Source organism: Anopheles maculipalpis, chromosome 3RL (genome assembly GCF_943734695.1).
Source record: "Anopheles maculipalpis chromosome 3RL, idAnoMacuDA_375_x, whole genome shotgun sequence".
In the NCBI taxonomy this organism is placed as follows: domain Eukaryota; kingdom Metazoa; phylum Arthropoda; class Insecta; order Diptera; family Culicidae; genus Anopheles; species Anopheles maculipalpis.
In genome coordinates this window covers 83081983-83106692 of record NC_064872.1, presented here as the reverse complement: position 1 = coordinate 83106692, position 24710 = coordinate 83081983, and the positions used below count along the sequence as shown (strand labels likewise).

General features: G+C 39.7%; 3 protein-coding genes across 3 annotated transcripts in view; 2 read left to right on the top strand and 1 right to left on the bottom strand.

Moving 5' to 3' along the window:
* The window catches only part of LOC126561542 (uncharacterized), a 43549-nt gene extending 37048 nt beyond the window's left edge, over positions 1-6501 (top strand). The window contains exon 3 of the mRNA XM_050217756.1: positions 6298-6501. Within this exon, the coding sequence (XP_050073713.1) occupies positions 6298-6501 (204 nt within the window). The remainder of the gene's footprint in view (positions 1-6297) is intronic.
* Positions 6502-10393: 3892 nt separating this feature from the next.
* LOC126563688 (5-formyltetrahydrofolate cyclo-ligase) lies at positions 10394-12680 on the bottom strand. The gene is made up of 4 exons (XM_050220332.1): positions 12567-12680; positions 12362-12475; positions 10993-11137; positions 10394-10637 (listed from the first exon to the last, which is right to left on the bottom strand). Exons 1-4 carry the CDS (start codon positions 12678-12680, stop codon positions 10402-10404), a joined length of 609 nt encoding a protein of 202 aa, XP_050076289.1. The 3' UTR covers positions 10394-10401.
* Positions 12681-19589: 6909 nt separating this feature from the next.
* LOC126561290 (transient receptor potential cation channel trpm) overlaps positions 19590-24710 on the top strand; it is a 60735-nt gene continuing 55614 nt past the window's right edge. The window contains exon 1 of the mRNA XM_050217327.1: positions 19590-19622. Within this exon, the coding sequence (XP_050073284.1) occupies positions 19614-19622 (9 nt within the window). The 5' untranslated portion in view covers positions 19590-19613. The remainder of the gene's footprint in view (positions 19623-24710) is intronic.

The following is a 24710-nucleotide window of genomic DNA, read 5'->3' as shown; positions in this document are numbered from 1 at the left end:
ACATGCACAGCACATGTTAGCTGTTGCTGTTAGTGATGTTTTTATGTGTTTATTTTATCTTGCGGGACGGTACTCATCATCATAAAGCTCAAAGGGAGGGATAGTAAAAGGAGTAAAAACAGATAGGAAAAGGATGATAGATAAGTGTTTTGATTGTCGATCATCATTCGTGCGTGTGCGGTGGCAGTGTCGATCGATAAGCGCTTGATTTATGTTCTCGCGAGATGGTATGTTGTGGTTAGAATACATTAATCACATTAAAAGCTTTAAAGCTATTATGGGAACCTTCCTACAACAGTAGAGTTGAATATGCGATCAGTAATGAAGAATTATTCGCTTGATATAATGTTTGTATGTTTGATTTTATTAGCTGATTCAACACCCTATAGGTTAGTTGTCAAGTGTTGTTGCATTTAATCTTAAATATAATTTTTATTGAACACTTTCAAGCCGTTTTTCTAACCTGCATCATATTCAATATTGTTGCAATAAGAGGATAATCAATTTCGAAACACTTTTCGTAATTGATTTGCTTCAGCTCATCGATGGTCCGCGAACAGAATCACACTCGAGCTGTGCTCATTTCCATTCGAGTGCACCTCGCACACAGCAAGAAAAAGGCGCTAATTTAGTCACGACAGGAGGCCGCACGGTGATAGAGTTGTTTTCGAACTGCCCCCTTTGGGTTTGCGATCGATGATTATGCTGCTACGCTAGTTCACATAACGATTATTACAATCGAATTAGGCAAAATGTGTAGCTGACTCGCGTGGTACCGTGGCACCGACTCGGGCCACAATGATCGCCAGATGGTTTGGTTGAGTAACGACGGTTTCAAGTGTAAAACAAACAGGGGCGACGTCTTCTTTGACTTGCAATAACATCGGGAGACGCTAACCATAAATCTGTTTTTCCCTCTGTTCGATAGAGAATCATAAATGCATCCATAATGCACCATAAACTGCAATCCCGGGAAATGGGGTGTCGAATGGATGCATCTGGTTTTGTGGGGTTGCCCGATAAGGGTCAACGTAAAGAGACACATCATAAAAAGGTGCATTAATCCGCGGTTGCGTCAAAACTGTCAAAATGATACGCTGGAAGGTATAAGTAATTCCTACCCGAAAGGGCATTCCTCGACAAAAATCCTCCATAATCATAATAATCATAACAGCTCGTGGGCGCATCGTTAGCTTCGCGGGTGGATGGGAAGTTTACAGCAAACGAGCAATGCGGATAGAGGAATATTGAATCAAACTACGTGTCGTAAATTGCGATTGTGGAACGATAAGTCATAAGCTTGCCGTATTTTAGCGTGTACGGCAAGAGATTCTCGTACTCCGGCACCATCGACGGAATAGAGAAATGGTTAAAGTTGAGGCAAGAAAAAACCACCAAAAAAAAGTACATCAAGAAGTTGGACTTTAGATAGATGGGTGATAGAACGGGGAGAAAATAAAGAGAAAAAAAAAACACATCAGCACCGTTAAAATGTCGCCCGAAGCCCCGAACGGTTCGAGGAGTTCAGGAAGCATTGATATGAAAAAAAAAGATAAAACATTGGCAGCATCGTAGCACTAACATCGGAATGCCCTAACGTAAAGCGTGTTATTTGGCCACTCACCGAGCGTAAACGAGTGAGATGCTGGAGAGCATAAGCTGGGAACTTTATGATTTGCCAAGAAATGGCTTCTAGCGGCGCTTTGTTGCGCGATTGTTAGCGATTTGTAAAGTTTAGAGTTTTGCCGTTTTTTTTTTGTCTTGCTGGTGAAATGGTGGTGAAGGGTGCAGGGAAGCGGGACAGGAGGAACCGGCTATAAGTTAAAGATCATTGTTGGTCTAATGGTTTTTACATTATCATCTTCATCGCGTTGATTGTTGGTTTCGTCACGTACGGCTATCGTATATCACTTTGGTATGAGAATTTGTCCACAAGCGGATGGTGCTGATTGGATGGATAGTATCGCTTGTTGATACTTGGTACAAGAGCTCTGGAAATGGTATGAGTTTTGTAATTCGGTACAAATTTTTGTTAAGATGATTGATGAACAGATGTGAAAAAGAAAAGATGATTTTAGATGAAGATAACGGCATAGCCTAGCATACCAGCGACATAGGATTATGCCATTACCAAATCTTAACTTCGATTCCTTATCAAATGTACCTTAAAAGTTTTCAAGATAAACTAGCAATGCTTGAAAACAAATGCCGATGAAATGCTTGAAAACCTCTCACTACAAATTGAATAGTATTTAGGCTCGGGCTCTAGCTTTTGCCATTTGTCACGAATTATTTTTTTTATTTTGAAAAAATACACCCGAAACAAAGCATTGCAAGTTGCATCAGAAGATGGTTAATTTTAACTGTTTGAGTTCCGGAGACCACCTGAATCAATTTATGGCTTAGCGTTGTTGTGAATGGTTTGGTGTAAGGAACAGATTTTTGACGGTTCTTAAGTCTCTCAACACACAGGATGTGTAGGATTTTCTTGACAAAACTCTACACGTTGTACTTGTGTTAGTTGAATAATAAACTGAAAATTAGACTTATAAATTCAATATTCGTTTTAGTGGTATATTCATGAGATTTAAAAAAAACAACTCAGTATACAATTTAATGAGAGTGATTTGTAACGAATTATACGTTAAAATGTAGCTTAGTAGCTTTGTGTACCACAGTTTTTAATTGAATTAGTTAAATTCTTTGTTGTGGATGTAAATAAATTAATATCAAATTTCGTGTTTTTGCATTACTTCTTCACTAATAAAATACATTAAACATTAATATTCCTATTTTCTGTAATCATTATCCATACAACGGATGTTCCGAATGTAACAAAGCACAACGATTGTAGCTCTGCATCACCACCATTACCACCTTTACCGGCATATGTTTCACGCCCCATTCGATAGCAAAACCAGCCGATTGTGACATAAACCCTTCTTCGTCTTCATCTCAAAGCAAGTTTCCGTTTCGCGATTGGGCAATCGGTACGAAGCGTTGAATTTGTATCCTCCCGCTTGAATTACCACGGCACGATGGCTGTGTGCCCGAGAGGAACAGCCGTTTAATTGATGAGGTCTGTGCCGCGAACGGACCCACCGTTACGGAAGGTCATCGCAAACGGCCAGCGTGGGCAAATGCCATCTTCGCGCGACCACACGCGCCACATCGCCCGAAAGGTGTAGCCAGTGAAGCCGAACCGAAAGCGCGCCAAACGCGAGCCAGCGAGACGTGCGGCGAGACCCTAAAATGGGGACGAAGCCGGCATCCATTCCTTTTCGTGTGAAAGATCGGCAAGCAGATGCAGAATGTGGAATTTTTGAGCAATTCCGTGCAATTCGTCAATGCGTTTCTTTCGCGATGCGGCCGTGCTCGGCGGGATGGAATTCCCGTTGTCGATTAATCGGTTCTACATTCCTACATGACTTAGGTGGTACAATTGCTCAATTGAGATACGGCGCCCGAGTTAGGACTGTGATGTGCGCCAATATGTAGTGCCGCAAAATGGTGTGTTTGGTCGCAATTGAAAAGTTTCGCAAGTTGATAGTGGTCGCATATCGGTGCAATTGACGCATGGGGTGAAAAAAATTTAAAAGGGTCATTTAAAAGGGAAGTTGTGGTCACTTGGGCAAGATTGAGTAATTAGCTGTACGAGGAGAGACAACTAAATTGTTTCACAATATTATGCCCGATACATAAGAGAAGTCATGAGTCATAATGTCCACTAGAACTTTAGTGGAGTAGCGTCAAATGTTGGCAAGATTTCTTCACAATTTTTCTATCTCTAGTTGGTACTTTTCGAACCATCTCGTTTTCTCAACCTAACATGGTTTACCCGAATTTTCCAAATCAATAAACAACGCAATATGCACTAACCACAGTTCAGAAGTTCCGTTTCCAACGAAATGCTCTTCTCCAATGGAGGAAAAAATCTGCAATGAGAAAAGATCTTGTCTACTCAACTGTATCTGTTTCATAGGATTTTCCCACTGATTTATGGCATACTGCTGGCAATGAAAGCTTGCTCTTGTTGTCGCTAACTGCACATGAGAGTGCATTTTACAACGGCTCCGAGAGTTGTGTGTTTGCATCAAGCTGCATTTTTTCGTCCTTACCCATTTACGGAAACCGTTTTTGAGCAGTTAAACCCTGTTGTTGCAGAAGGATCATTCTTTTGCAGGATTCTCCTCGTTTTAGTATCGTTCGTTTGGTGCATTTGAATTGTGATTACCTTTTTTTTTGTTGCAACAAAGCCCTTGTATATTTCGTATATGGTTAAGCACGTCGAAACCATCATTCGGATTTGGTATTCTGCTAGGGCTGGCACTAGCAAAAGGCGTTGATATCAGTGAAAACTGCAAATATGAATGGTGTCATTGAAACGTATTTGCAATGGGAAGGTAAAGTGTGGATTTGTTTGGTTCGAAAAGACGAAAAGTGCTATCGAATAGAATTAGAGCTACAGCTTTATCGTTTGAGAGGATGACATTTTATCTGTACTTTTGGTGCCGTAAATCAGTTTTTAAAATATTTAATTTTCTCGAAGCATTAGCTCTGTTTTGTTCGATTACATTTGGTAAAGAAGGACATTTAAAATTCCCGCAAAGAAGGCAAATTGTCCGTAAAAGAATGCAGCTCACTTGTGACCGGTTGTCGAAGCAGCTGCTGCTAGAAGGTGAAACCTTACATTTTAATTACTTTTTCCGAAAAACGACACAAATCACAAAGCTCTGCTTCAAATCGCCCTTCGGCTGAAGTGTGCTCACTACCGGCTTCACTATGTCCACAGAGTCCAGAAGAGCACAAGCGAGCGCCGTTTCGTTGAGTTGAGCTCTGCTCACCGCCGCCAAGCGATTGGCACTGCGCTTGATTTTCAATGTCGATTACGGAATGTTTAATTAAATTATGTATTGAATTCATCATGCCGTGTCGCAGATGCTGTGTGCCGGTGTGCCGGTGTCGTGCCGGGGGGGACTAAACCACGAAAGCAGCTGATGATGGAAGGAATCTGGCCAGGTGATTAAATTATCGACAAGCGGCAATGCGTAGGTTGGGACCGGATTCATCATACCGGTACCGATGGTGGATCGTTTGCAAAAGGGAGACTTCAAATTTGATGCTTGAATGGCGTCATTTTTTTTTCGATCGTCTTTCTCTGCCGTTTTCCTTCCATTGGCAATCCATTATCTCAGCAGCTCACACTTACAGTAAATTGGGTGTGTTTGTTGCAGCGATAGTGAGACGGCATACTCGACTAAGCGTACCGAGTGTAAAATGGGGATCGTTGACGGAAAGAAAACTCAATCAACTGGCCGCTAGAGCCTGGGAGAAAGGGCAAAAAAGAGAGTGAAAAGCATGGCGACGTCAAATGCACGAAGGAAAAAGCGGAGCAAAGTTGCGCTTTTCCTCACGCAAGATGATGCCCCAGCCAAGCGAAAACCGGTGGCTGGATAATTTGCTGCTAATAATCTTGTTTTCTTGAATAAATGGTCTATTTGTTTAATATTTATTAGGCCATCTTTCAAGCTGACAGTAGAGATTTGAACGATGTATTGGCGATACGGTGGTACGTAGTATTTAATTGAAAAAATTTGGTTAAGTCGAATTACGAGTATGACTTGATGGGAGATAAATTGTGAAAAATTGAAGGTGCCTTTGTAAATTGAAAATAAAATATCATTGTGAAATTTTCATGCCGCTAAAAAACGTGGGTAAGAGTCGATGTCTATTGGAATTTTGGGGATGGGGGGGGATATTTTCAAAAACCAAGCTCAAGAATTTAACGTACATATGCTTTTTAAGACGAATAAACTTAGAAGAGTTTGGTGTACAAAATATTTAGCTTAAGCCTTTTACTTTTCTTTTCTGCTAAATACTTCAGCTCCTTTCAGACACTACTGAAATACTTTCCAATACCCTGGGCTCACACTGTTTTATAGGAAAAGTCTTAAATTGGGGATCTTGTTATAATTATCAACGATCAACTAATTGCTGAGGCCTCGAAGGAGCTGATAATTTATGCTATCAAATATTCTATATCAGTTATACTCCTGGATTGATATAGTCGATATGTATTCTATCCCGATAAACTAATTTTAAGCTTGACTAAACATGTTATAGAACGTGTATTGACGTTTCCTTTGTGTTTTCGATATTGATTCATCATTATACAGCTATATAAAAAGTTTAATTCCTACTACAAAAAAGCTCTAGAAAAGTATAAAAAATCAATGTAAAATGGAAATTGCTTCATATTCTAATTATTCAACCCTCGTTTTATTTTCCTCTTTGCAGCCCTCAACCCGTCCCGAATCCGATTTCACACTGGACGTGCCGCGCGCTGAGCAGCTGCGACTGAAGATGAAGAAGGAAAAACAGTTCCGGAGCCGATGCCGCTGGTTTTTCTACTTCCTGAGCGTGGTGTTCTTCTTGCTCTCGGTGATGGTTGTTAGTTTGATACTGACTCGTGGAAAACGCATGTTTGGAAGCATGATTTAGCCCAAAAGTTTGCCAAGATGATTCATGAATTCGGATCGTTCCCAGGAGGATCGTTGTCGATTTGTTTCCAAGAAGTCTCCCGCGTTAAACAACACCTAAGAAAGGCCCTTTTGATTTTAGCTGATTTTGCAACGATTCTCTTCAATTTTAACACTTGTCAAAAGCTTTAGCTATAAGTGTAGTATGTCAGCTCACCTTTAGTGTTGAATGTTGTACCACTTTGTTTTCGTAGTCCTGCCACGTTGCTGAGGTAAAAACCGTTTTATGCCTGTATGTTGTGCGGGAAAATGTTTAATCCTGCTAGGACAGTCACACGAAACGATAGCCGGAAGCCGACGTCATCGAGATACGGTGATCAATTTAACAGAATATCCTACCATTTTCCCTTCAAACCACCGTGTTGCTTTTGTTTGGTTGTCTAAAAAATTGTCTCTCTCAATCGGTGGCAGCATTGACAGGACGACAAGGTTATGAGTTGAAAATAATGATAATTTAGTTTTGATGTTGATCGATGTTTTGAAAGTGAATTATTATTTTTTGTTTCATTTCCTGTGCGTGTCTACAGCGTGTCTCATTCCAGCGATAGGAGCAGCACAGGAAATTACATCTCTCTGTGTTGTGTGACGAAGGATGTATTGTGCGGAGCTGCATGTGAACATTTTTGGTTTGCTCTTTTTGCGTATGTTCTGTTCCGATTAGATTTCACTTTCATCCAGGCAGTGGCTCGATAACGAAATTGTTTCGTGTCACTGAGCGGGAAGATTGAGTTTTGAGTGAGCTGTTTTTTAATTTCGTTTTTCCTACACTCGGCTTGAGTAGGGGAAATTTGTATAATTTTTATCACATTTGTTTAAAGCAAAGACAAAAAAAGAAATCGTACCACGTGCCACGAGCAGTGCTTAGCGACGGTGTTGCTGGTCGACATACAATTAAAACATCATATTGCAGCCATTTAGGCGCATTAATTTCCTTGCAGCTCGAGCAGCATCAGTTCGAGCAAATGTTGATTTGATTGGATGCCCGATATGAAAAGGATTTACAAGCAAAGTTTTTCGTCGTTCGTTTTGAATTTCTCGCGAACAATCGATCTTGTTGTTGCGCGATGAAGCACCAACATCTATCCTTTCACGAAGTTACGTCGGATTATTCCTCCCGTGCAGCGATGAATTGCTTCTCGGAGATAGCAAACCAGCATGAAGCTTTTGAGACTATTATGGACTTTTTCTTTTTCTGTTCAACCTTACGTTTGTTTGCATGCCGCGATAACTATTCGACATCTGGTGGTTCGGTTAGCTGCTCGTTTATGGTGCGGTAGCTAGTTGATAAAGCGAACCATGCGAAATCTTCTTCGGCGGTAATTGAGTCTGCCACTAGACAGGCATGCATTCATTGCAGAATGCCCTGCTCATGCAGAATGTTGTGTGTGCGTTTCTAGTGGCACGGATTACGATTTGCAATTCTACCGAGTATGTATAGAGAGAAAAGGAAGAGGAAAGTTCTTCATGGTCGATTTCACCATCTTTTTCTTGGTGTGGTTTGTTTCGTTTGTGTTTGAAACTACGCGATCGGCGTGTTGCATTAGTCTAAATAAACTTGCTTGTTGGCTGTGCACGGATTGAATTTCATTCTGTGCACCTCAACCACGATGATAAGTTCCCTAAGGAATTTAATTTGTTTCACTTTACCGAAACACAAAAGTTGTGCTGTGTTGTAAATCGTAAAGTAGCTTCTGGGACGCAGACGATTGAGCACAAAGCTTACTGTACTGCTACTATTGTGAATGAACTGATAGTTGAAGGAAGACGCAAGAAAGTTTTTTTTTGCCTTGCCAAGTCTTGTACGGCTACCATTGATCCTTTCCGTCCACAAACGGGGCACAACCATGCGTCCTCTTCGTTGGTGATGAATTCTCCGAAGCCCGTTCGTAGCTCTGTATTACCTCCGTAGCAGTCACCCGGATAAAAGCTAAATGGAAGCAAGAGGAAAATTGAATTCGTTACTCTGCCCAGGACCGAAATGGTATCGTTCCATTCCAGCGAATGCTCGTTGTGTACTTTTCCATTTCTCTGCAGCTTCCGGTGGGAGGATATCTTTTTCTTACACTTGTTGTTGCGATTTTCAGGTTGACAATTCGCGGAAGTGATAACTTTTTTAATTCCTTTGTAGTATAATGCCGCAAGGACGTGCAGGCGACCCGTTTGCTTTCGAACGGAAACAAGGACAGGAAGTTTTATGTCCCGTGAAAAACTTTCCTTTTTGTTGTTTCCTTTCCCTAGTGATGGAGAAGAAGGTTCTAGTACTGCTTTGGAGCTGTTGTTAAGGGAAGGTTAACTTTTCACTACGAGTTAGGTGTTTTAACGATCCTCGTCGCAAATCTTGGTTCGACGAGCTGCGGAAAGTGTTTGTAAAATAATTAAAAACAGAGCAAGAGCAAAACGGGGAACAGAATGGAAAAGAGCACGCAAGACGGAATGAAATTAACAAACGAAAGAAAAGAATTATCTTTTTCAACAAACGCAAATCATGTTGCACGCAGTCGGTGTCAACAGGATGTTTGGCGCGCATCGACGTGAAATGGGGAAACAAAGAACAAACAAATCAAATCCGAAAAACTGAATGATTTCAGCGACCTTGGACTAATTTTTAATGGGATGAAGGTTTAGGGTGACTTGACATTCTGCTTCAACGATGTTCCTGCATTCCATTAATCATCATGGATCAGTTGGAGTTTTTTTTGTTTTTTGTTTTTTTTTTTTTAGTCGGGATCACAAAGTTTCGCTAATGTAAAAGGGAGCAAGCAAGCAAGCAATAGATTTCCATTGTAAATTAAGAATAATTTGTAGATAGATTTTCAAAATGACAGTTATTGCGCAAGAATTATTTCGCCGAGTTCTTCGGAATAAAAAAAAAGTCTGTTTAAATTGGGTTTAGAGCGTTCAAAGGTGCTAAAGATGTTAAATGTGTATAAATATGATTGAAATCGACTCAGAAAACAGACAAGAAAATGAAAGCAGTCGATAATAGAAGCAATGGAGACGCCCAGCATTCCTGAACAAAGTTTTCCATTAACATTTTAAACGGTGCTCAAATATGTTTAAGTAACGACAAGAATAAAAAAAACGAAAACAAAAAAAAAAAAACAACAATTACACTAGGAAAATGAGAAGTTAGCAATGGTGCATGAAAGCAAAACGAAAAACTGTATACACGATAAAGGAAAACTTTTATTTTGTGATTTTAGTCATTAGACGACATTGCACTGCCGATTAGAGCGTAAAGATATGAAAACAAACTCGTTTAGAAACGATTCTTCTTTCTAAGACAAAGAAGATACCCACATCAAGCGTTATTGGTGGTGCTAGGTGCGTACGATTATGATTACGCTTGAATTTGTGCATGTGTAAGTAGACAAAAATCGCACAATACAGTGTAAATAGCTAACGAACGAAGTAATAATTTGAGCGTGGAGATGAGGAAGTATATGATGGTGGAAAGAAGCAATAAACATAAAGAAAAACTCCTGATAAGCTTGTTTGGTGTCCGAACGCATTGTTTTCTTGATATTTTTTTGCTACAAAGCGGAAGGTTTGTAAAACGCCGGAAAGAAGTTTATTAATTGAAAATGTTTGATAAATTGTTTGTAACGTTTATGTGCTGCGTCAAACCGTTTGGGGGATATTTGGAGTCGGAAAAGGAGGGAAAAAACAAACAGTTTTTCCGATTATGGTTTACATATTTTATCGTTCCTTACATTCCTCGATGGATCAAGCAAGAAGTACGAAAGGGTGAAAAAAAAACAATTCTTTAAACCGTGTTCAATAATTAATTAAAATAACAGAGTATGCAACAGGCATGGAAAATGTGAACGAACGTAATACCGTTCACTCTGCCTTACATTATTCAATCCACAGTTACAACGTGCTGAATCGATACATCGTGCGCTTCGGCCGGTAGCTCGTCATCCGGTACAATTTGTTCGCCAAATCCAATCCCCACCAGATGGGTGGTGTGTTGTGGTGTGTTCGGGTGTTTGCCAAAGTACTCCTTCAAATATCGATCATAATATCCACCACCGTGACCGAGACGTGCACCCGCTTTGGTAAAAGCTACACCGGGCAGAATGATTAGATCCAAACCTGGTGGGACGGGAATGGGAAAAAAATGAAGAAATTTAAAATTTAAAAAATATTGCCCCCCAAAAGTATGCAATCGCACAATGCGTGCCAAAAGGTGAAGATATTTTGAAGAATAATCCGCAAGAATAACTTCAACACTTTAACTATTCTACACAGCATGGTTTGAGCCTTAAAATAGAAATCCTTAACTTGTACCCTTCAGCCAAAAGCTCCTTTCCACAGGCTGTGGCAAACCATTATCGTGGTTGTATGCGCTCCGTTGGCAGAATTTATGATGTTCTAACCCTCTATCCTGTTCTCGTCCCCGAGCACGGTTAGAGACAGCCAATATCTGACCGGAACAAGTAAAACCCACCTGTTGTGAGTCCATCGTCGCGTGTTGCATCGTCAAAGGCAGGCTGTTTGATATTCCACGTGGTCTTCGGTAGCCGGTCGTAATCCTCCATATCATTGATTCGAACCATTTTCATTGCGCTCCTATTGTACGTCGGCACAAAGACCTGGGCAGAGGAAAGCGAAGAAAGCAATAAAGAATGTGCGAAACGCTAGGGTTTTTGGAGCAGCATAAAGAATCATGGAGCAGCAGCAGCCATTCCGGATCGATTTCCGGTAATCGAAATTGTTCGTTGTTTTTTGTTGTTGTTGTTTTGCTTCGCATTTCCCGTGGGATGTGCCTTGGCTGGTGGTTTATCAGATCTTAGAGAATGGGATGGCATGGAACGCAAGACGGTCATTTTGTTTGTTTCCTGTCGAACGTTAAGGGAACCATTTTGATGGTGCATAATTGTTTGCGCTAACACGTGCTTTGTCTTGCTTGCTACGTTGCTACCAAATGATCAATGGGCCTGTTTGTATCGTTTGGAGAGTGTTTATCCCCTTTTTGTGGCACTCTTTGGGTGGCTATGGAGATGTAATTTATGTACGGGTAGGAAAATTAAAATCAATATCAAATATACATAAAACAGCTTGTAAAATGCGTTAAGAATTGGTCGTGTGCAAAACGAACGGCACCTTCGGCGTTACATTGTCGACCAATCCCTGTACGATTGCACGAATTTTCCGCAGTATGATTATGGCGGTGGAAACCGATGGCAACAGCTCGGTGGTTTAACCAATATCATTAGAAATGTCACGGTTCGGCTGGTGCAATTATCGTACTCGATATTCCTTTCACCCGCCAGCTTAACGTCAAGCGAACCATCGAGCGATTCCAATCGCAATTGGAGGATAAAAAAACACACAAATCTCCCGGGAATTTCGGGTGCTCCTTTCGCTGTTTCGTGTCTGGCAGTGGTAGAAGCAGAACAATATTTCCAACACCGAGCGGTTAAGCATAATTCAATGCGACACTTCCTTGCCAGTTTTGTACGCTTCAGTTGCGTATTTTTTTGCTGCTGCCTCGTGGCATCATGCTTGAGGGCATTTGGCAAGCGAAAGGAATGGTACAGTTTATGCTTATGATTTCTACCATCCCGAGTAAAAAAAGGACGGTCAAAGTTCAATTTCAACTGGGTAAGAGCTCCTAGCAAACTCATATCGCTTAAAAAAAAAAACAAACCCGTTTTCAGAAGAATTTTTAAATTATTGTTATCTTCTTAGCGTCTCTAACAGGATCATTCCGAAGGTTGTGTCCTGCCACGTACGGTTAGATGCCAAGATGGAGACACCAGAGTGAAAAGAAAGAGAAAGAATCTTGTGGAATTCTTTTCGAATGTATCACGTGCCTGTTTTCGCTGTTGAAACATGCGCTCCAGCAGGGGCTTGGTGTTGACTTCGGTTTCGGTGCTGAGATAGACGCTAATCCTTTGACAGCGTTCGTAGAACGGAAGTGCCATAACCTGGTTATAAAAAAGGAAGAATGAGAAAAAGTATTAGGCAATTGTAAATGTTGATTTGTTTACGGACGTGAGCAGGAAAAGCTATTACTACCTTGTCGATTATGATGCCCGATTGTCGCTGACGTTCGTCGGGTGTTAGGGTTTGAAGCTTCTGCTTGATATGCTGCCGAAGAGCCACTTTCGCTGGATTTTGAATGCGCTGCATGGTGCTGTATGCTCTGGGAGAGGAGAATTGGAAATAATATGTATATTATAATCGAAATCAATACATATTAATGTTCTATGAAAATATGTGTTTAAGTCCTTGCATGGAAATCTTTGCAATTGGATCTAAAAATAAAAGATTGTTTTTGGAAAAAAGCGTATGGCAACATGAAGACCAGACGAGAGAAGATTAGTATGTTTGCTATAAAAGACATTCTAAAACTGTATGGTACCTTTGTAGGTATCATACAGATACCTACAAAGATTTGCAGCACTTATATGAGCCAACTATTAATGTTTGCGAGCCTGATCGCCATTTAAACACGCCATTTAAAATCATTTAAACACATCAAACAACTATCGACTCAAAAAAGTTTGATTGGATTATTTTCTTGCTGATACTTCGCTCTTAATGTTTCATTTCTAGACTAGAGTCACTTGTGGTTATTCTACCGCTAGCACTTTTCCCACAAATTGCTTCAATTATGCATCGATGCATCCTAACCAAAAGCAATTGAAACTACGCATGTTCACCCGCCTGATGTCGGTTATTTTTTGTACTGATCCAACAAAGCTTCCCCTATGGCATGCTGATAGGAGGTTTATACTTTACTTTCGTTTCTTTTTTATCCCTTGCTTCCTACCACACATTTCGATGTACATCCACACGTTGCTCGTTGTGTATTAGATATCCTGTGTGCATCCTGGCCATAGCATTCGGCCATGTTTGCACATATCCAATCGATGGTAAAAAATCCAATCATCTGCCGAGAACAATGTTGATTCTGGCAAGCAGACTACAATGCAGCCAGACTGCTATTCCATGCAGATGAGTCTGCAAGGAATGAAAGATTTTCTTGTAGCTTGTTGCAACCAACGCTACGGCTAGATCATTGACTAGACAGTAGTGTGTTATTTTCGATCACGGTAAGGGAAAAGTGAAGAAGCAAATGAAACGATTTTTTCGAAATTATCATCTTGCATTGTGCAATGATAAATATGCATTGTGAATAGCAAATTTTATTCGTAATGAATAAAATTTGTTTTTAATGGCGTAGTGGTGTACACTTCCTTAAGAATAATATTGTTCATTCTCTTTGGTTGAAAAGCATTTCGCACACATCATTTCCCATCGACTCGCAATAACATATCTTATATCTTGCCCTGCTTGGGGTCTAGCTCCACCATCGTTGCGACTTTGAAAATCTTGAAACTTATAATCCGAATATACCTTACAAACCGTTTGATCGTTTTAGTAAATATCCTGCTTTTGAAATGCTGCTGCCTGCAGACCAATGTGATGTTGGGTGGACAAATAGATAGTGGTACGGTGGTCCGATATTACCTGTTGCGGAATCAATGGATCGGCAACAACAAAAAGCAGTAGATAAACGATAACTTTCCTGTATCACCTTCACCACAGCACCATGGTGCACCTTGGCACGAACAGCAAGAATTTAAAGCACGCTGGAGAATGTTACTGTAGCATGGTTGAATGGTTAACGATTCTATTGTGATACGGTTATTTTAAAAATTGTCTCCGTTTGGTGTTATATCCAATTTCTTCTTAGTGACATCAAGTACAAAAATAGAACATTTTATGCAGAAGTAAATTTTCTTTTCATAGAAAAATTCCTAGAATGAGCCAAAATTTTCCTAATAAATTAAAAAAATATTTTATAATTTGGACTTTGTAAAGGTATTGCAGAAATTTAGCATCTTTTAGATGGATTTTTATGTTCAGAAAAGCTGCAACACTTAGCCTAAAACCAACAGGAATTAGACTTACCAACAGGAACTAGAATACTAGCATGCAGTTGTAAAAAAAGTATGCTGTTGTGCATATTAGATTATTTTTTTGATCAGCTATTGTTAAGACCGGAAAAGTGAATCCGTAAGAATATCAAACGGAACGGAAGCTGACACAATGTCTTTTTTTAACACTTTTATATTCGATTTCCCGTCGGTTGTTGCAGGAATGTAGCAAACAGGAGAGCAACAGTGCTGAAAGCGATATTCAACGACCATGCTAAGCTTCAGTAGAATGAACCATTACTTGTTTGATCCTACGACTCTCGGCGCGAGCCATTTGACGGTTTGTGCAAAGTAACTTCCTTTCTGCAACGTATTCTTGGACCGTCACTCGTCTTATGACATGGAAGCCATGATGGTTTTTTTTATACCAAACCAGCAAATGAAACGTGGAAAAATTTAAGTGCGAAATTTTCTATCTCCAATGGTGGGCGCCAGATATGTTGCAGCTTGCGACAGCACAGAAAGTATTTAATAATGGAGACGAAGCCGCTCTCTGCGCTCCAGAAAGATGAATGGTGGTAGAACTGCACCGCGAGCAGACATTTTTGTGCAGATGATGATATTGTTTTATTTAATTTCGGTTGCCGCGTTGGCTTTAGGTCGCACAGGTGTGCGAATTCCGACCAGTTCGGTCCAAAGCGCTAAAGTATGGTGCCGCCGAGCGCGCTATGTTATTTCTAATGCGCGAAGACGCTTTTGCTTCGTCCCGTTTGCTTAGTGAAAGGTTTTCGTTTCTTTTTGCGCAGGATATCTATTGTTTGTCATTTTCCTGACCGTTGACAGGGTGGTTGGATGATACTGTCGGTCGCGCTTGCAATTGACGTCAATGTGCGACGCGGCGCTAATAATGTGGCAGTGTGGGGCTGAACTTTTTGCGAAATATTCTCACGTTTTCCATGGAAAAGGAAAAAACAACACAACAACATGAGCTGGGCACAAAAACACACATACCTCCACAGGCACACACACACGCACACACACACTTCCGCACGATAACACCTCAGGTCGTGGGAGGGAAAAGTTTCTATTAACCATTAACCGATCGTTTCTTTGGTGAAGTCGCGGAAAAGTTGCCGTTATCTCGTAGACAGCCGTGTTGGGTGGTTTTTCTTGTTTAAATCTCAATTTCTTTGGAGCTTTCTTGAGGATGCTCGAAGCTATTCAAGTGCTTAAGAAGCGATTTTCCTTTTTTTTCAATTAACTTCAACCTATCTGCCCGTGCGTTGTGTTACAATATTTTAGGGTATGCATTGTTCATAGCTGTTTATGGCTCAAAATGTTTAGTATATGAACGTATAATGGTAGATAATGTGTTGTTAAAGATTGATATGAAACAATATAAGGAAATTAAATATTATTAGGACATATGTTCATGTAACGATTTGTTAATGAAGTGTGGTAATGCTCAAAAGCGATTATTACCAGTAATAGTTGATACCTATTCTTCAAACTAATGCTTCCTTAGAGTCTCCAATTTTTAGTAATTCCGTCCAATATAATTAGCAAAACAACTGTTTTAAATTTCAAGGGGACAAGCACACGTTCTGGGCTTCGTGAAGAATAAAAAGGCATCTTAAACCGGATAGGAATATAGAACCGAAACAGAGCTATAAAGTAATTGTTGCAATATAACCACACTTTTTGGTTATCTCGTACCACACTTAAGAAGATTTCTTCATAAACTTTCCTCTGTGTTGTGTGTGTGTTTATCACGATTCTATACGTTCGAGACTGTGTAATGTTGACGCTGCTGCTAATTGGCAATAGTAAACACAGACTTGTCTAACCACTTACGCAGTGTTAACGAAGGAATGCGCAGACCGTTAAAAATAAACACGGTTGATAATTCATTACGCTGAAGTTAAGTTGTTTATGTTGTGGTGATAAAAAATGTCACAATTTTGAGACCTTCCTTGTCGATGCTTTTCTCAGTTGGACCAATAATTTGCTGATCCATAGAGTGTATGGTACCGATAAAAATAATAATGGAAGGCATTTGAGTCGCAGTATCCCACACACTCTCTATGCTAATTGAATTTCTAACTCTGTCAACAATACAATTTGATCAATGTTGACTAGCATCAATTAACCACAATAAAAAACCGTTTTAAAATTTATGTTCCTTGTCCACCGACACAGCGTAGAACATAACACCAATACTTGACGTTCTGTGGGGCTTTTGGAACAGCTGCTCTAACGATGGTGCAATCCAAATAACCACTGCAGTAGATAAGAAATGTGTTGGTATAGACGCACGGATGGTTTGTAGAACTGACACAGATGTAGATTACACTCTTCCTGTGTTTTCATGGTCAACGATCCATATTGCCAGGGTGCTCTTTATACGAGCAAGAAATACGTTCCCTACGATGTTTTCGTTCAACGGGTTTACGATGGATGTTACTTACGTTAAAATTGAATTGCAGAATGATTTTACTTGTTTATAACTAACACACTTCTTGACGTTTTGAAAGTGATAACAGGACGCACCGGCACCAGGTTTTGAAAGTGTTTGAATAAGGTTATTTGAATGCAGGGCTAGTACCCCCAGTTCACAATTTGTAAGTATAGTGCCGCGTTGGAGGGTCTATAGCAAAAATAAAAAATAAACAAATAAATAAGAAAATAAATGCATGACTCAACGGCTTGATGCTCGATGTGTTGAATGATTATTTATGCATGCTTTTACGAACAAAGTATAGTAATTGTAATACTAGCTGTTACTTGATCAACATAACTATTCGTACAACCTAAACCCGGTTTCATACCGAGTCGAAAACGTATAAGTGCGGTGAGTTCTGAGCGAAGCGAATGTTTAAAAGCTTTGCCTACGCATAAAAAAACCCGCGACAGTGTCTGAAGCACCGAACGCAAAACCTGCTGGACTGAGTTCCCAGACGAACAAGCATGCTTCAATGGAACGCTCGTTGTGAGCAACCATGTAGCGTGTTTGCGCATGTTATTCAGGGCATTGGTTTTGGATCGGTGTTTTTAGAAATTAACAATAGGCAGCAAATAAAACTATAAAAATTACAAATTGAACTATGAACTGTTTAACTATCGGTTTTAAAGGATTGTAAATAAGATGCATACTCTTTACAATTGTCTGTAAAATGCAAAGCGAGAGCAACGTATAAGCAAGTGAACAAAAGGTTTCGTTCGAAACGGATTGAGTGCCCACTTCGAAAGCAGTTCGGCCACATGGGGCTGAGTTCCGGGCGAAAAGATTGTGAGACAAAAAACGTGTAAAATCAAGAGCAACTGGCTCGGGCCCAGTGTCGTTGTGGTCTCGTGTGCCAGGTGTATTTTCCCCTTCGCCAGGCACGGACGCTAATCTTGAGCTTGGCTCGGGATATATCCTTTGTGCTGTGCGGACAGTGGAACTTACCGGTACTGTATTACTGTGCTTGCTGCCAGTGTTGTGCATTCACTTCATTTCATTGTCACCAAACTTTACTCATAAACTTAAGCCGAGAACTGTATCGAGTATCGAACGATTTCCATAGGTCGTGCACCAAATAAAACGGAACGATTTGCTGTGAGCTTTCACAAAGCTTTGCCTGTAGTTTGCGCGACGCGTGTACGAAACGAGCTAACGAAAGGTGCCCAGGCACGAGCTCCGGGGGCTTGCCATTGTGTGTTGTGAAGCGACGAGTCTGGAAATCAGCGAACCAGACGCATCATTTGTGATGCTGGTGCATTTGTGTTTGTGAAGCAAAGCGTGATGTTGTTCGTGTATATGTTAGCTCGTTCAGTGCGGTGAAACGCTTGGTTTTCTCTTGGGGGATGCGTGTAACGGTTGTAAGGGGTGGCAGTAGTGTAGTGTTGCAGTGGAGCAAAGTGTTTGAATTTTGTCAAAGGAAAGGCACGTGGAGACAGCTAAATTGTGTTGATATGCATTTAAACTGCATATATGTGCGTGATGGGGTTTTGTTTATAAATACTGCGCTGGCGTTGCACTGGTACGCGTTTCAGATTGCAGTAGATCGTGTGTGAGTGTGGGGAGAAGAAAGGTTGTAAAACCAATCGTACCATTTCTTAACCGTTTTCTACGTCGAATGGTCTTCCTCGTGAAGTAATATTTTCAAACGCATAGAATAGTGCATTACAAGCAATGTGAAGTGTATTTCGAAGAATTCGTGGTACAGCAATGAATGCAGCGTGTGTGTGTTCATTTGAATAAATAAATAATTTTTCAATTCTAGCATCCTAGCAATCCATGCATAAAAATAGGTGTATAAATCCATAATTTGTCATTCAGAATGCTTGTTAAAAGTTTATCTTTTTTTATGCAACCATGTTTAAATCTATGCATTTAAATTATCCGTATTTATTGTGTATTTCAACTATTTATTCCGTTGCGGTTGAACTTGTCGAAGGCTATAGAGACGGAACGGTGTAAAAAATGTTATATGCTGCGCCTACATTGCTGCAATCGACAATACATCATGTTTGGCGCGTATTTTTATTGACTTGTTGCAAAGATAAGAAAGTTACAATTTTTAGTAAAACAACTAATAGTGAAGTGGTAAAATAAAATTATAATTTTCTAGGCCATGCCACTCATTTAACGTCTAATAGTTTGGATGAGAGTAAAATGATTAAAATTTAAAATGGCTGAAATGAATTTCATGAAACGTTTGTGAAAAGGGCAATCGAATCAGCGAATTTAATAATGAATTTCAAAATAAATTTATTCGATTTCTTTAGCAGTAAAGTGCAGTGATAACGACAAAAATATAGTGCTTTTGTTTCGTGTTAGTGGCAGCAATTGAAGCTTCAAAAATTTATAGTTTTACTGTGAGTTATGTGAGTTTAAGCTGCGATGAATACAGCGGCAACCAAAGAGAAGAGTTAAATTTTGTGATTGTTGCAAGAAAGATGGCGTTCTTACATGAGTTTACAAATACACAAGTATTACAAAAAGTATTAAAAAATAAAATAATAAGTGAAAAATGAAAAATGCAGCAGTAGAAATGTTTTAACGCATCGAAACCATCCTACGGAAATTTCATCGTTCTTCGGAGGTTACGGACGGAAGAAAAAAAGCAGAAGGATTGAAATGAAACAAACACAGCATCCGCAACATTAAGAACCCACAAACAGGCAGAACCGAAACATGAAACATGTAAGTAGCGAAAAACCCATAATCAGTACATAAAATAAAATAAAAATCAGCCACATTTTGAGCTGCACGATTTGTAAATGTTTGAAAGCGTTTGTGTTTTGTAGGCTTTGCGCTGGTTTGTGTGTGTGTGTGTGTGTGTGTATGTGGTTTTGTTCTGCATTTCATGGGATGTGGAGAATTTACTCCACACTCATGTGTAAGGCTGCGTAGTTTGATGTAAAAGTGCAACATAAACAGAATTACAAACAAACAGAAAATGGTGAATGACGAGCGCACGAGCTTTTGTTTACATTCGTTTCGAAGCTGTTGGGTGGATTCTGTAGCGTACGTTTGGTGTTTATTCAAAATCTGAAGTATGGTGTTTTATGGTGCCTTTCATCAAACTGCGTACTGCTGTAGTAGTGCTGGTTTCGTTTTGTTTTTGGCTAGTTTGCATGCTTTAGCTTGAGTTTGGAGTGTATTTTTTGTTTCGAGTTGCTCTCTTATGATGTGCCATTTTAGTTTTGTAGTTTTAACTGTGGTTTACGTTTCACAATTTATTGGTTACATTTTTGAAACAAAAATATATATATATTCGTAGTTTCGTCAGGACGTCTGTTTGGGCCTGACAGCAAACATATTATTTAGAAAATTGGAAGAATTTTGTAGTTTTTATTTGCAAAAAAGCTATTGAAATTTATTTAATTGAATGAAGGATTATGATTATTATTTTGTTATAAAATCAACAAGCATAACATTCTTTTGAATGACCAACAATAGGCGCCACTCAATATTATTGTTCCACCCAAAAGGATTCATGCGTGTAAAAACGTACAATAATTTTATCATAATTTAGCAATCATGAACTGACGGGAAAACCATCGAGCTATTGTTGTGTTAAAATTATATTAATCTTTTGTACACAGTTCTTGGGTGGGAGTGAGTTATTATTGCTGTCCACTCCACAATCCACAGAGCTGTTTTTGAACACCTAAAATCACATTAATTTAAAATTTCCTAGCAGAATTAGCAAAAGATTAATTCTGATTTTGCGAGAATTTAAATTTGTTATTAGGCATGACGTTTTGGCCTACAAACTGTCAGAATTATTGGGCAGTTGTTGTACTACTAAATTTATGTATTCGCAAACGCAAATGCAGATTTGTGTTAAAGAGTTTTCGTCGATTTCCCCAATTTTAACCGTGGATTAGAGTCCTCACACCTTTCTCTACACATTTGATTCTTCCCCAAGTCGGTCAAATTAAAAACTGCTTTTACGGGTAAATTGATGCAGTGTGGCGTAAAATTAGCACCAACGATTATTAATCCTTGTCCCTGCAGAATAATTACACACCACCGGTAGGCTTCCCACGGGGCATTTCCACAGGGAGCAGAAATAATAAATATCCGCAGAGCACTCGTGGGAGCATGACGATGCATTCTAATTACATTTGTCGGTGCCTTGGAGCCTAAACCTTGCTTAAAGTGAAATGCCGTAAAGCAAGCTAAAATTTAAAACTGGTTGTTTTTATATAACAATACCTCTTCAGAATGGTGGTGAGCGGTTTGGTTGCTTAGCGCAACTGGGCTGATCGGATGCACGAAACCCCGAAACGTGAGCACTTATTAGCATATAAAACGGTTTTTCATTCGTAATCTGGCCCGAAAAAGCGGTTGTAGGTTGCCCGTTTTTCCGTTTATTATGAAGTATGTGTAGGATTTTGTTGATTCATCAGACGAAATTAAGCTGCAAACAGTTGAGCAGAGCATTGGGAAAAAACGTTGACCAATCTTTGATGAAAATTTGCATTGTGAAACTTGTTTATGTTTGCCAGGAAATTGGGCAACATTCTTGAATCTTAAAAAAGTAATTAATTCGATTAGAAAACTGTGCGAAGGAATGGTGATTATCGATGGTCCCTTAGGTACTTATCGATTCAATGATTTAATGACAAAGTGTGTATGTGTATGGGCATTGATCTGTAAATGATGATCGATTTTTCGGCAGGAATAATTTTTCGAGGAGAGATTCAAGCCCAAACAAAGAATAGAAGCGAAACCGATAATGGTACTTAGTGACAAAGGAAGCGAAAAAAGGCCCATCCGGACGTACGAAACGGACCTAGAAGGTTGAAATTTGTGGCTAGAAAACGGTATTTTTTGTTCCTATTTGCTTTATTTCCTGCACTAGACTTGGTGTGTTTGCTCAACAAGGGGAAAAATTGGCTCCAAACATTGGAGGAACAATCGAGAGACAAAAAGAGCACTCGGAATGTCTTTCTATGTTTCTATGTGCCTATTCCTCGGTAAAATTTTTATTTTTTTCCCTCTCGTTCGTCTCCTTTTGTGTGGGGGGGGGGGGGGGGGGGGGCGAGCATTGGTCCAGTTTACCGGCACAATTTTATCGTTTATCAGTGTTGGTTGGTTTCGTGTGTCGGTGAGTCGTATTTTTCATTTTCCGGCATTTTCTTCCTCACGCTTGGGGCTTTCCAATGAAGGACTAACCATTTCACTAGTGTGCAACCATTGAACCATGACCAACAAAGTCTTTTCGCTCGCTTTTCTTTTTGTACGTTAGTTAAGTATAGGTGAAAGTTCTTTTTTTCCTCCAGTGAAGCTTTATTGAGAAGCAATCCTTTCAAGATGTGTGCTCCAGTATCGTCGGCACCTTACTTGCTTCAACCTGAGAGATTAACGGACGTGATGAAAGGAAGATTTTTGAGCGGCCGAAAAGCACTATAGTGAAGAATAAGAAGCAACGGTTTGAAGGCTTCAAACATTCGTAGTGATTTTCAAAGCTTGTGAGTTTGAGATGAGCGACAGCATTTTTTTTCTGCGCCATTCTAGAACCTTTCTGAAGCGTGTGGAAATGATATTTCCTCAAGGAAAGAAAGAAAGAAAAAAAAAACCATCTCTATTTGTATGCCATTTTGAACGGACGTGCAAATGACAGTGGCGTCAGCAGACATCATGCATATGCTGAGAATGGCGGAAAAAGCGTCTTCTTCACACCTAGGATCACCTGGCATGGTTTGTAGTGTGTGAAAAAAAAGCTTTTTGAGCTTTTCCTTACCATTCCAGCTCATGACGCATGTGGCCATGATTGGAAGGATTTGGTTTTGGAAATACTGATTTGAATGACATTCGGAAATCGTGGAAAGTGTCGGAAGAGGGAGCACTGGATAACGTCGTTCTGGATAATGTAGCAAGTTTTTGGTAAAAGAAGAATGACGAACAGAAGTGAATTTTCTTTTTTTTTATTACGGTGAGTTGCATGATTTGAGGTGTGTTGATTTGGAAATTCTGAAATTCTGATTTGGACAGCTTCAAACTGTCCTGAGTTTTGAACGGTTCCACGGAAGGAAGGGAATCAGTGGAAAAGTCTTCTGCATTTTATGCTTTTTTTATTTGTTCTCGTATGTTGGTCGTCTGCTGGTTGGTAGATCGTTTTTGTTCTTAATGCTTTAGAAATGTTTCATTCGTTAATATTCGCTTTGCGTGGCATATTTTTGGGGTACGATTAAAGTTCAGTACGTGCGGTGTGTTGATTAAGCTGATTCTTCCAGAATCTTCCAATACTCACACCTGTTGCAATCAATTCCTGGAACTAGGTTTGCGATGTGGCTATGTAAGTCTGGTGCTGGACTACAGCAAAGCTGTATCATGTCCTTTCGGTTGCAGTTGTCGATGTGGGAGGATATTGGATTCAGAGTTGTTTGCTATAGTTGTAAGAGAATAAGGAATTGTAGCAAATGTGTTTGACATCTGGTTGAGGTATTGTATGGATATTGTACACGTACGTGTGTGGGTGGGTGGATGTGAAGTTTCTGGCCTTGTGTTTTCGATAGGCTCGGATGAAACACAATTGTTTTATCTGGATTATACGTAAGACCTAGTTGTTTATTGAAGCAAAAGACCATGGATGTTACTAAACAATGTTTTGTAGTTTAGTTTCTCGATAATGAATTGTCATTTGTAAACGTTGTGTATCCCGTGTGCCCGTGTGTGTGATGTTTCTTCGAGCGTCATTTGATACATGCAAGATTGGCTTGAGCTTTGGGAGTTCTTTGGACTTATATGAACGTAGCAGCACATTTCGTTTCTTGGAACTTATTGATCTCATTTGAACTTGAATGTTCGAGATTCTAGTGAAGAATGTATGTTGACCTTTATCTTTCAGTTCGTTTATATATTGACATTTAATCAAAAGTTCAAGTTCATGACGAAGAATCTTGGTTTGATAGATAAACTAGGCAAACATAAAATTGATGGATTAGTCTTTAAAATGCATGTTTAGCAGATATACAGAAAATAGATGTAGAAACATATCAATACTGCGAAGGTAAACAAATATCTTCGAAGAACTATTTGTGGCGATACGCTTAAGATCACTGAGAGCAATATAAGGAAATACTTAATATTGTCAATGCTGATACACAAACTGTGTGTCTCAAACAATTAAAAACTTGTGAGTCGCAAATGAGAGGACATTTTTTACAATGATTTTAAGTTTAGATTTCAATATTCAATAGCATCAATGCTATTTTCCCATCATTTTCTTTAACCTTCCCCAAAGCAAGAAAAGAAATTGATTACCAATTTGTGCTGATGACTACCGTTTATCGCGCACCGGTAAGCAAAACTGTGACCCATTTTGCATCAACGGCATACGCTCTAGAGGAGGAAAAGTTATTGCAAGGTTACTACCGAATCCATCTCAAATTCTAGCCCTGCCTGATGGAATGGAAGTTCCGGCTTCCGGCGATTTGATCGATTTCCCTTCGATTCAGCAAGCATCGGAAAGCCTCCTGCGCTATTAGGGTGGTAGCTTCTCGGTGAGGCTACCCAGATTGACAGGAATCCAGTGAAGATGGTTTGCACTTTTATCGACGATCAGTATTTTCTTCCATCGCTAGTACGCTTTTGCCGAGTGTGCTGTGGTAATCTAATTTCAGCAAAGCGCGCACATATGATTTCCAATCCGTACCATTTCGAAAGGTTTGTCGATTGTGTGATCATCCAAGGGGTGTTTTTTTCGCTCCAATTTTACTACCATTTCTCGTTAAAAGAGAAGTAGTAATAATCGAGCCGTAGCTGAAAACGAGTTCG

What these genes read in the sequence shown, in the direction of transcription:
- LOC126563688 (XM_050220332.1), bottom strand. Translation starts at nt 12,680, where the DNA reads ATGCAGCGCATTCAAAATCCAGCGAAAGTGGCTCTTCGGCAGCATATC. An exon ending in TGTTTCAACAGCGAAAACAG is followed by an intron (nt 11,138 to 12,361) that starts GCACGTGATACA and finishes TCCTCTGCCCAG; the next exon opens with GTCTTTGTGCCGACGTACAA. An exon ending in CGACGATGGACTCACAACAG is followed by an intron (nt 10,638 to 10,992) that starts GTGGGTTTTACT and finishes CCGTCCCACCAG; the next exon opens with GTTTGGATCTAATCATTCTG.